The sequence below is a fragment of the Salvelinus namaycush genome, chromosome 35 (assembly GCF_016432855.1).
Source record: "Salvelinus namaycush isolate Seneca chromosome 35, SaNama_1.0, whole genome shotgun sequence".
Classification (NCBI taxonomy): domain Eukaryota; kingdom Metazoa; phylum Chordata; class Actinopteri; order Salmoniformes; family Salmonidae; genus Salvelinus; species Salvelinus namaycush.
Window position 1 is genome coordinate 6665459 of NC_052341.1, and position 13319 is coordinate 6678777.

General features: G+C 40.3%; 1 protein-coding gene across 1 annotated transcript in view; it reads right to left on the reverse strand.

The window, feature by feature from the left end:
* Nucleotides 1–5860, reverse strand: part of srbd1 (S1 RNA binding domain 1) — a 102691-nt gene extending 96831 nt beyond the window's left edge. Inside the window, exons 1-6 of the mRNA XM_038975045.1 lie at nt 5772–5860; nt 2796–2863; nt 2247–2655; nt 1687–1944; nt 1271–1437; nt 194–311 (exon numbers count right to left, since the gene is read on the reverse strand). Coding sequence (XP_038830973.1) covers nt 194–311; nt 1271–1437; nt 1687–1944; nt 2247–2655; nt 2796–2863 — 1020 coding nt within the window. The 5' untranslated portion in view covers nt 5772–5860. The remainder of the gene's footprint in view (nt 1–193; nt 312–1270; nt 1438–1686; nt 1945–2246; nt 2656–2795; nt 2864–5771) is intronic.
* Nucleotides 5861–13319: the final 7459 nt, after the last annotated feature.

Consider the following 13319-nt stretch of genomic DNA (forward strand, 5'->3'; position numbering starts at 1 on the left):
ATGGAAAAATATTAAAGTTCATGGGTTATATTTAGGATAATGCTTTACAGCTAAATAAACCAAATCAAATATGAAAACTCCCCAAAATCCTTGAAAGTTTCCAGAATTCCAGTAGTTTACTGGTAAATAAAAATAAAAAACTACCGGTAACATTCCATCCCTTTGCAACCCTAAGTAGACTGCTCTCACTCACCACGTGGTCCAGTTCATCAGCGGTCCTGCAGTTCCTCAGAGCCTGTTCCAGCTCAGCAGTCAGGACTCCCTCCTTCTTAAGAGTCTGACTGATTGTCTGCGTCTTCTTCGCCAGTGCACTAGAGAGATCACAGGATCACACAGATGAAAACATGCATGGACACACACACACACACACACACACAAATACAGAAACACACACACACACACACACAGAAAAACAGATAAAATATGCAAAAAAATATATTGGCAACTATAATAATACCTAACTTGTCTGATTGGCGCCATCTAACGGAGATGGTCTGTTATTGCACTGACTGGTTGTAACAGTTATTTATGCAGACATACACATATACAATATGCAGGGTATCATCAGAGGTGGAAAAAGTACCCAACTGTCATACTTGAGTAAAAGTAAACTTAATACAAAATGATTCAAGTAAAAGTGAGTCACCGAATAAAATAGTACTTCAGTAAAAGTCTAAAAGTATTTGGTTTTAAATATACTTACGTATCAAAAGTAAATGTAATTGCTAAAATATACTTAAGTATCAAATGTAAAAGTATACATCTTTTCAAATTCCTTATATAAAGCAAACCAGGCCGCACCATTTTCTTGTGTTTTTAATTTACGGACAGCCAGGGGCATGCTCTGACCATCATTTACAAACAAAGCATGTGTTTAGTGAGTCCACCATATCCCTGGATGACCAGGGATGTTCTCCTGATAAGTGTGTGAATTACACAATTTTCCTGTTCTGCTTAGCATTCAAAATGTAATGAGTACTTTTGGGTGTCAAGGAAAATGTATGGAGTAAAAAGTACAATATTTTATTTTGGAATGTAGTGAAGTAAAAGTAAGTCAACATTATAAATATTAAAGTACAGATACCCCAAAAAACAACTTAGGGTAGTGCTTTCAAGTATTTTTACTTAAATATTTTACACCACTGGCTACTATGAAATATTTGTTTGATTATCTTAAGTTACTTATGGTGAAGTCAAATAAACAAGTCAAATACTATTTTCTATTCCAGTCTAATAAACTGGTATAGCACCCCACTAATAAGTTCCTCACTAGATCTCCTCCAGCACCAGCTGCACGTCCCTCACGGCGTCTGCGTCCATGTGGTTGATCATCTCTTTCCTGTAGCGCACTATAAAGGGAATGGTGTTCTCCTCTCTGAAGAGCTGGGAAATGTTCAAACACACCCGCTGCTCCACCCCTGTCCTCTCAGACAGCAACTGACAACACACAGAGGAGAATGCTTCATCACAGTGGAATCAAAGTACCATGTGAATAATACTACATTAATGAGGAAACATACATTGATTGCAATGGTCAACTATTTTGCAGAGGATTTTAAGGTGCCATTCAGTCAGACCAGCTATTTACATATTTGGTGGTTTGGCACAACAGTATAGCAACTGTTCAGTTTATTTAGGTTAGAGCTGAAAATGATGGTTTATTGTTGAATTACTCAAAGGACTTACTTGAATAAGGTCCCAGTTCATGTTCAGGTCTTCTCCAAAGGCTCTTCCTGAGGTGGGCAGTCTGGTGGGCCTGCCCTGAGGGGCACTGCTGGTCTTCTGTCTCTTCAGAGAAGGCTCATCAAACGTGAAGTCCTCCTCAGGCTCTTCCTTCTTCACCCCATAAGACTGATGGCTGGAGGAGGGCCCCTCGGACCACCCGCCCCCTGCTCTGGACATGTTGTCGTTGCAGGATCCATCAGGCACAATGAAAGACAGTCTCTGAAAGACATCCAGTGGAGGAGTATATAAACACTTACCTGATATAACAAGTGGTGAAGTAAGTCAGGGAGGTGTCTACCATTATGTACAGCCAAATGTGTAGTAATTTCATAGAAATCATGTTGAGCAGTTCGTATTACACTGTACCACTAAGTCCCTATACCACTGTAATAACAAAAATCACTCAACTCCATTAATGCAACGCAATTACAAAGCAAGTAATGTCTAACCAAATGAACACAATATTGTTACTAGGGTAATAAAAGCTTACTAAACAGGTGGAGAGTTTACATGACTCTTACCTCCTCCTTGACCCTGGCTGACTGCTGTGACTCCGCTGCATCACAGATGGAGTTAGTCTGATTGGCTCCTCCAGCCTCTTCCTCTAATAGAGCTTGCTGCCTCTTACCTCCTTTTGTTGCTCTGGGAGCTTTAGGGGGTTTGGGTTCTTTAGGTGCTCTGGGAGCTTTAGGGGCTCTGGGAGCTTTAGGGGGTTTGGGTTCTTTAGGGGCTCTGGGAGCTCGGGGCTTCCTCTCCACTGGTTTGCGTGGGGCTTTGGGTTTGGACTCCTTGGGCTCTTTAGGTTTAGCCTGCCTCTTCACCGCTGGTTTCTTCTCGCTTGGCTGAGCTTTCTGCTGCCTCTTGGGGGCCTTGGATTCTGGCTGCCATTCTTCAATCTCATCTTCACTCGCTGACTGAGTGTGAGGACTACTAAGGGAACAGAGGCTTGTGTTATGGAAAACTGATCAAAAGGGAAACTGTGAATATAGAAGCTTTAGAATACACACGCAACAACACAATTTTTATCAAATGAATTCCATACACGATTCCTGACTTAAGTTAAAACTCACAGTTCATCGGAATCTCCATCTGTTGTCTTTTCCGTGTAGACTTTAACTGTGCGAGTTCGCCGTTGCATCTGGTGAGAGATATAATCAACATTTAATTTTTAACCATTACCAAACCCACTCTTACTGTCAAATCAAACAAAGGTGTAATAGCCTAAGCCAACACTATCAATAATACTGTGTCATAGCCTAAGCCAACACTATCAATAATGCTGTGTCATATACAGTACCAGTCAAAAGTTGACACACCTACTCATTCAAGGGTTCTTTATTTATTACTATTATCTACATTGTAGAATAACATTGAAGACATCAAAACTATGAAATAACACATATGGAATCATGTAGCAAAAAAAAAAAGTGTTAATCAAAATATATTTTTGATTTTTCAAAGTAGCCACCCTTTGCCTTGATGACAGCTTTGCACACTCTTGGCAATCTCTCAACCAGCTTCACCTGGAATTATTTTCCAACAGTCTTGAATGAGTTCCCACATATAATGAGCACTTGTTGGCGGTTTTTACTTCACTCTGCGGTCCAACTCATCCCAAAACATCTCAATTGGGATGAGGTCGGGTGATTGTGGAGCCCAGGTCATCTGATGCAGCACTCCATCACTCTCCTTCTTGGTCAAATAGCCCTTACACAGCCTTGAGGTGTGTTGGGTAATTGTCCTGCTGAAAAACAAATGATAGTCCCACTAAGCCCAAACCAGATGGGATGGCGTATCGCTGCAGAATGCTGTGGTAGCCATGCTGGTTAAGTGTGCCTTGAATTCTAAATAAATCACAGACAGTGTCACCAGCAAAGCACCCCCACACCATCACACCTCCATGCTTCACGGTGGGAACCACACATGCGGAGATCATCCGTTCATCTACTTTGCGTCTCACAAAGACACGGCGGTTGGAACCAGAAATCTCAGATTTCCACCAGTCTAATCTCCATAGCTCGTGTTTCTAGGTCCAAGCAAGTCTCTTCTTATTATTGGTGTTCTTTATTAGTGGTTTCTTTGCAGCAATTTGACCATGAAGGTCTGATTCATGCAGTCTCCTCTGAACAGTCGATGTTGAGATGTGTCTGTTACTTGAACTCTGAGAAGCATTTATTTGGGCTGCAAATTCTGAGGCCGGTAACTCTAATGAACTTATCCTCTGCAGCAGAGGTAACTCTGGGTCTTCCAGTCCTGTGGCGATCCTCATGAGAGCCAGTTTCATCATAGCGCGTGATGGCTTTTGTGACAGCACTTGAAGAAACGTTAAAAGTTCTTTAAATTTCTTTACGGATTGACTGACCTTCAAGTCTTAAAGTAACGATGGACTGCCGTTTCTCTTTGGTTATTTGAGCTGTTCTTGCCATAATATGGACTTTGTCTTTTACCAAATAGGGCTATTTTCTGTATACCACCCCTACCTTGTCACAACACAACTGATTGGCTCAAACGCATTAAGGAAAGACATTCCCCAAATTAACTTTTTACAAGGCACACCTGTTAATTGAAATGCATTCCAGGTGGCTACCTCATGAAGCTGGTTGAAAGAATACCAAGCATGTGCAAAGCTGTCATCAAGGCAAAGGGTGGCTACATTGAAGAATCTCAAATATATTTTGATTTGTTTAACACTTTTTTGGTTACTACATGATTCCATGTGTGTTATTTCATAGTTTTGATGTCTTCACTATTATTCTACAATGTAGAAAATAGTCAAATAAAGAAAACCCCTTAGATGAGTAGGTGTGTTCACACGTTTGACTGGGACTGTATGTAGGCTAATACACATTTAACCAGATTTTCTAAATAGCCTCTACTCCTGCCCTTGGACTACAATAACCTCGGTAAACGGACCAATGAAACCAATATTAAAGTGAACTTAATCCAAAATCTGAATTTGGCCTGGGAAACTGCCTACTGGTAGTCCTAGGCCTACTGAGTATTTAATAAGTAGTACCCACACACTCTCCCCATCAGCTCTTACAGGACACTGGTAGAGGCAGGTAGAAATACCTGACCACTCAAAACAACGCACGCGTCCGCGACTCATAGTACGTTAGAGCTCCGAGAAACAGAAAACAAACAAGAACAAAATACACAGTAAGCACTCGAAAACAAAATACATGTACAAACTGTAGGAACATAATAAACTTGAGTTACACAGATAACTGGGGAACTTGGTAGCAATATGGGCAGCAATGATCAGTATGTATACTATACAACATAACACCACATACTAGGGCTACTTATTTTCAGGAGAGCACCAGGGGTGTGTGTATTGATTACGGAAACCAATTACCGTTTAAGTACCAAACTGCAAACGGAACGAAACGGGGAGGGACCTACCTGATTTTGTCCCATATAAACTCTCGTTTTCGTTTTACTTTTGGAGTGAATGATATCTTTTGCAAAACGTTTTGCAACAAAATCGGCGTAATGATTACACCCCAGTTCGAAGAGGGTAGTTCCAAGCTAACGTTAGTACTCCATACCCCCCTATGCACTAACCATACACCTTGCCTAACCATTGTTTACTTCAATGAGGGTTAGGGACGTCCGACGGATATCTGATAGCACGACCGTTAAGATGGAAATGGAACGCTCCTTGTCCCTCGTGGAAAAGGTTCGTCAGGTCTCTAGTGTAATAGCTATGATTATAACAGTATTGGTTGCAGAGGCCTGCAGTTAAATAACTAGTAGTTAAATAAGTTGCTCTTCGCTGCAAAATACCCCTGGCCCAATATCTGCTACGGCCGGGTAGCTTCGTCCCGCAACTATCCATTTAAATTACAATTTGTATTAACTTAAGCTAACGGCCGGGTAGCATCATTCATTCAAATCTGGCGCGAGTGTCACCAGAGTCATTTGTCTCCCTGGGTGTAGCTAGCTAGGCCTATAGCTACATTATGAAAACATTGGTTAGTGTTGCATTGACGATGGAAAGATGTTTAGGAGTTTGTTAAACAACAGTACAACAAGCTACTCACGTTGAGAGTATTTTTCAATTGAAAGGGCTGTATTGCTTAGATGCTATGTTGCAAAACATCTGGCAAACGATGCTCTTGCTACTTCCGCCAACACGTGACGTGTTAGGGCTCATCCAATCATAGTTTAGGATCACTTCCGTCAATCTATTTGTACGGAGGGACACTAAGTCATATCAACTCTTTACAATATACTACTTATTAAACGCTGTATTATAGTAACTAACACTGTACCGAAATGTACTTCAGTGTATTTGTACTCAAAACGAGAAAAACACCCTATGTTGAAAATGGTGTAGTCTATTCTGAATCACATTTAAAGGGCCAGAGTCACTTACATTGAAGGGCAACTGAGATTTTGACAATTATTACAAAGAATATTACTTTGAGCTACACTAAAATGCAGAATGCAAAATATCTCATGAGAAAAGGCAACATTTTTAGGCACCTATTTAAGCGCATTTTGAAAAATCCTTACTATATTGACCCTATTGCCTTTATTTGCAACAGGCTACATCTGGATTAAGTGTTTGATTTATGGAAGAGTGGGGTAAATTGAGCCAAAGGGTTAGTTGAGCAACCCCTTGTTTCTAGGAAACCATACACAAAATTAATCATGTGTAGGTGTGTCCACCTATTAGATCATGAGTAGGTGTGTCCAAACTTTTGACTGGTACTGTATATTTTTTATGACATGAATGAATTACATTTTATTTTTGTGTCAAATCGCCAGTTGGCAACCCATCCCTTATGGGATTAATTGACACAAACAAACATTACAATAATTAACTGTGATAATTCAGTGATAATTCTTCTGGTGTTGTCTGCAATGTGTCATTCATATGAAATCAAGTTAGTGTATTTTTATTGTTACAGAGCTGATATCATCATGCCCCATGTATACAAACGTAAAACAAGCATGGGGTCTAGCCTCCCTTGATGTTTTTGAGAAAGCAGCAAGGGAATAATTCAATTTTAGCAGCAGCAAGGGATGAAAAAATTGACTGAATGACAAAAATAGACTGAGAAAAATAAAACAAACATGTACAGTACCTGTGCTAAAGAGAGACTATGGTAGAATAGCAGAGGCACACAAGGTCTTATCTGATGACATGGTGCCTGAGCTTGCTAAACATATCAGGAATCTAGTGGACCAGTTTCATGGGCTTAGTAGCTTCAAATACAGATAACTTGCCTACTGGCACATCGAAACAAGATCCCTGTGCCAGACAACTGGTCAAGAAATGGAACGGTAAGTAATATTGAACAGAGAGATCTATATCTAAATGTATGCATACACTTAAAATATACAATATACTGTACGATACCTCCATTCCATGAAATAAACTTTGACCTACCAGTGCTATCACCCACTGTTACAGGACACCATCATCCACTTACCCCAAGGCGGCTCAACTTACCTCATACTCGGGGTAAGTTGTGCCAAGACTGTTATCAAAACTGTTATGTTTACATAAATTCTGATTATTTTCCAGGGATACACAACATCCTGAAATACATGTACTCTCTATATCTTTGTTAGAAAGCAGTGTTGTAGTCCTGTCTCGGTCTTGTCTTGGTGTCGGATACATTTTCACTCTGTCTTGACTCGGTCTCAGACAGTGAGGACTAGAGGTCGACCTATTATGCATTTTCAATGCCGATACTGTTTATTGGAGGACCAAAAAAAGCCGATACCGATTAAATTGGCCGATTTTTATATATTTGTAATAAAGACAATTACAACAATACTGAATGAACAATGAACACTTTTATTTGAACTTAATATAATACATAAATAAAATCAATTTAGTCTCAAATAAATAATGAAACATGTTCAATTTGGTTTAAATAATGCAAAAACACAGTGTTAGAGAAGAAAGCAAAAGTGCAATATGTGCCATGTAAAAAAGCTAAAGTTTAAGTTCCTTGCTCAGAACATGAGAACATATGAAAGCTGGTGGTTCCTTTTAACATGAGTCTTCAATATTCCCAGTTAAGAAGTTTTAGGTTGTAGTCATTATTGGAATTATGACTCATCGAGTATTTCTCTCTCTTCCATTTGTATTTCATATACCTTTGACTATTGGATGTTCTAATAGGCACTTTAGTATTGCCAGCCTAATCTCAGGAGTTGATAGGCTTGAAGTCATAAACAGCGCTGTGATTCAAGCATTGCTAAGAGCTGCTGGCAAACGCAGTAAAGTGCTGTTTGAATGAATGCTTACGAGCCTGCTGCTGCCTACCACCGCTCAGTCAGACTGCTCTATCAAATCATAGACTTAATTATAATAAACACACAGATATACGAGCCTTAGGTCATTAATATGGTCAAAACCGGAAACTATCATTTCGAAAACAAAACGTTTATTCTTCCAGCGAAATACGGAACCGTTCCGTATTTTATCGAACGGGTGGCAACCCTAAGTCTAAATATTGCTGTTACATTGCACAACCTTCAATGTTATGTCATAATTATGTAAAATTCTGGCAAATTTATTACGGTTAATTAAGAGTGAAGTTTGGCGAAGTTGAGGTAGACTGTGATTCGATGGTAAATTAACAGGCACCGCTTTGATTATATGCAACGCCGGACAAGCTAGTTAACCAAGTAATATCATCAACCATGTGTAGTTAACTATTGATTATGTAAAGATAGTTTTTTTTATTAGATAACTTTAATGCTAGCTAGCAACTTACCTTGGCTCCTTGCAGCCACAAGGTCCTTTTGATGCTGCACTCGTAACAGGTGGTCAGCCTCCCATGCAGTCTCCTCGTGGATTGCAATGTAATCAGCCATAATCGGCGTCCAAAAAGGACGATTACCGATTGTTATGAAAACTTGAAAATCGGCCATGCCGATTAAATTGGTCGACCTCTAGTGAGGACCCGTAATTTCTCGACAGTGAGGACTCGTAATTTCTTCCCCAGACCATGCGAGACCAGCGGAGTAAAAAACGGAATTATCAGCTTCCATTCAGTCAGCGCATAAAACGCCTTCGCCAGGCCAAATACAGTTGAAGTCAGAAGTTTACATACACTTAGGTTGGAATCATTTAAACTCGTTTTTCAACCACTCCACAAATATCTTGTTAACAAACTATAGTTTCGCAAGTTGGTTAGGACATCTACTTTGTGCATGACACAAGTAATTTTTCCAACAATTGTTTACAGACAGATTATTTCACTTGTAATTCACTGTATCACAATTCCAGTGGGCCAGAAGTTTACATACACTAAGTTGACTGGGCCTTTAAAAAGCTTGGAAAATTCCAGTAAACGATGTCATTTAGAAGCTTCTGATAGGCTAATTGACATCATTTGTGTCAATTGGAGGTGTACCTGTGGATGTATTTCAAGACCTACCTTCAAACTCAGTGCCTCTTTGCTTGACATCATGGGAAAATCAAAAGAAATCAGCCAAGACCTCAGAAAAAGAATTGTAGACTTCCACAAGTCTGGTTCATCCTTGGGAGCAATTTCCAAATGCCTGAAGGTACCACATTCATCTGTACAAACAATAGTACACAAGTATAAACACCATGTGACCACGCAACCATCATACCGCTCAGGAAGGAGACGTGTTCTGTCTCCTAGAGATGAACGTACTTTGGTGCGAAAAGTGCAAATGAATCCCAGAACAACAGCAAAGGACCTTGTGAAGATGCTAGAAGAAACAGGTACACAATTATCTATATCGACAGTAAAACGAGTCCTATATCAACATAACTTGAAAGGCCACTCAGCAAGGAAGAAGCCACTGCTCCAAAACCGCCATAAAAAAGCCAGACTACGGTTTGCAACTGCACATGGGGACAGATTGTACTTTTTGGAGAAATGTCCTCTGGTCTGATGAAACAAAAATAGAACGGACCATCATTATGTTTGGAGGAAAAAGGGGGAGGCTTGCAAGCCGAAGAACAACATCCCAACCGTGAAGCACAGTGGTGGCAGCATCATGTTGTGGGGGTGCTTTGCTGCAGGAGGGACTGGTGCACTTCACAAAATACATGGCATCATGAGGGAGGACAACTATGTGGATATATTGAAGCAACATCTCAAGACATCAGTCAGGAAGTTAAAGCTTGGTCGCAAATGGGTCTTCCAAATGAACAATGACCCCAAGCATACTTCCAAAGTTGTGGCAAAATGGCTTAAGGACAACAAAGTCAAGGTATTGGAGTGGCCATCACAAAGCCCTGACTTCAATCCTAGAGAACATTTGTGGGCAGAACTGAAAAAGCGTGTGTGAGCAAGGAGGCCTACAAACCTGACTCAGTTACACCAGCTCTGTCAGGAGGAATGGGCCAAAATTCACCCAACTTATTGTGGGAAGCTTGTGGGAGGCTACCTGAAACGTTTTACCCAAATTAAACAATTTAAAGACAATGCTACCAAATACTAATTGAGTGTATGTAAACTTCTGACCCACTGAGAATGTGATGATAGAAATAAAAGCTGAAATAAATCATTCTCTCTACTATTATTCTGACATTTCACATTCTTAAAATAAAGTGGTGATCCTAACTGACCTAAGACAGGGAATTTTTACTAGGATTAAATGTCAGGAATTGTGAAAAACTGAGTTTAAATGTATTTGGCTTAGGTGTATGTAAACTTCCGACTTCAACTGTATATACACTCCTTCCCTGAAACATTAATTTCTCATCGCCTATTGAAAACTGGGCTTTCTACTTTACTCATAACATTGTTGGAAAGTTGCACGCTCACTGTTAGTAAGGGGAGACCAGGGGGAATTGTAACAGAAGGAAATTGTAACAGTTTTTATATCTATTATAGACATGTTTGCTCAGTGGTGAACCTATAGACCTTCAGTATGTAACAGGTTAGTACAGTGGTGAACCTATAGGCCTTCAGTGTGAGAATGGTTAGTACAGTGGTAAACCTATAGACCTTCAGTGTGTGACAGGTTAGTACAGTGGTAAACCTATAGACCTTCAGTGTGTGACAGGTTAGTACAGTGGTAAACCTATAGACCTTCAGTGTGTGACAGGTTAGTACAGTGGTGAACCTATAGGCCTTCAGTGTGAGATAGGTTAGTACAGTGGTAAACCTATAGACCTTCAGTGTGTAACAGGTTAGTACAGTGGTGAACCTATAGGCCTTCAGTGTGAGACAGGTTAGTACAGTGGTGAACCTATAGACCTTCAATGTGTGACAGGTTAGTACAGTGGTGAACCTATAGGCCTTCAGTGTGTGACAGGTTAGTAAAGTGGTGAACCTATAGGCCTTCAGTGTGTGACAGGTTAGTACAGTGGTGAACCTATAGGCCTTCAGTGTGTGACAGGTTAGTACAGTGGTGAACCTATAGGCCTTCAGTGTGTGACAGGTTAGTACAGTGGTGAACCTATAGGCCTTCAGTGTGTGACAGGTTAGTACAGTGGTGATCCTATAGGCCTTCAGTGTGTAACAGGTTTGTGATTCTGAAAGGACAGCAACCATAATACCAGCGCACTCATGTAGAAGAGTGCACTTTTTGTAAAACACAAAGGGCCAGTGGTGTAGTGGAGGCTATACACAGGTATACACCACACCAATGTTCCCTCAAGTGTTTTCCATCACTGAGCAAATTTCAGGTCGGCCGAGCGCAAACTTGAACATTGTGAAATTCTGTGCAACTTCCAGTGAGCGTTTACTGTGAACTGAGACTGAGACTGAGACTGAGACTACCCGTTTTAAGTTACAGTTTTAACAGTGGCCAAGTAGACTACTGTGGCTATTTGATTATAATGTAGACCTACCAGAGTGGCCTACCATCACAATCAATGGAGAAAATGCATCCCATTACATTTTAACATGGAAATAGCTGTTCTATCATTCAGCCTACAGGAGCAGCCAATGTGTGGTGATCAATGTAGGCCTACATTTCATGAGACTTTTGAAAAAAACATGCAGGGCTTGTCCTTCAGACAAGGAGGTCACTGAAAATGTAGTGTTGTTTGATGCAAAAAAAACAAAAATAAAATAAAATGCATTACTATTCCCATACCATTATTACAGAGAATCAGACAAATTATGCAACCCTCTGCCTTTTGGCTACTTAGCTTATTCAAGCCTGTCTCAAAATACAACACTGCCCCTTTAAGACAAAAAAAAGCCCTTTACCTAACTTGCTTTTCAAAGATGTCTGGAAATGTACATGTGTTGTGCTCTTGTAGGAAGCATTCACTCCCCTATGGCTGAATACAAATGATCTATAACTGGGCTAATAACTCACTTACTAGCAAAGAACTTGTACAAAATGTGCACATGTGGTTACATGCAGCTCTCGCTCTGATCTCAAAACGAGCACATCTACTCACAGCCAGTTTAAAGTCTTCTTCTTCGATGGGGTTTAACGGCGGTTGGCATCCAATGTTAATGGTGCATTACCGCCACCAGCTGGACGGCGTACCAGTTCAAAGTAAATGGCGCAGATCCATATATGGAAATGGTCTATTTGCCTATAGGCCTACTGCAGCTATGATTGGTTAACCTTTCTGAACCACCCATCCCGGATCCGGGATAATTGTCATCAGCAACGCTGAATAGCATAGCGCCACAGGTAAATAATATTACTAGAAAATATTCATATTCATGAAATCACAAGTGCAATATTGCAAAACACAGCTTAGCCTTTTGTTAATCCACCTGTCGTCTCAGATTTTGAAATTATGCTTTACAGCGAAAGCAATACAAGCGTTTGTGTAAGTTTATCGATCGCTCGACAAAACAATAAATACACTTAGCATCAGGTAACTTGGTCACGAAAATCAGAAAAGCAATCAAATTAATCGTTTACCTTTGATGATCTTCGGATGTTTTCACTCACGAGACTCCCAGTTAGACAACAAATGTTCCTTTTGTTCCATAAAGATATTTTTTATATCCAAATACCTCCGTTAGTTTGGTGCGTTATGCCCAGGAATCCACCGGAAAGAGCGGTCACGACAACACAGACAAAAATTCCAAATTATATCCATAATGTCCACAGAAACATGTCAAACGTTTTTTATAATCCACCCTCAGGGTGTTTTTCAAATATCTATTCGATAATATATCAACCGGGACAGTTGGCTTTTCACTAGGACCGGGAGTAACAATGGCTGCCTTTCCCTTTTGCGCACAACATAAAAGCCTGAAACTTTGTCTAATGACTGTTGACACCTTAGGGAAGCCATAGAAAAAGGAATCTGGTTGATATCCCTTTAAATGCACGTTAGGCATGCATAAGAACAGAGAGGTTTCAAAAAAGAGGGACTTCCTGATTGGATTTTCCTCCGGTTTTCGCCTGCAATATCAGTTCTGTTTAACTCACAGACAATATTAAGACCGTTTTGGAAACTTTAGAGTGTTTTCTATCCTAATCTGACAATTATATGCATATTCTAGTTTCGGGGGCTGAGAAATAGGCAGTTTCAAATGGGTACGTTTTTTAGCCAAAAACGAAAATACTGCCCCCTAGTCTTAAGCCTAAGGGCTACTGCGCGCCGGCGCATGCAGTTTAGACGGAACATTGCACCAGACCATATACCCACTTCTTTTTCAGTG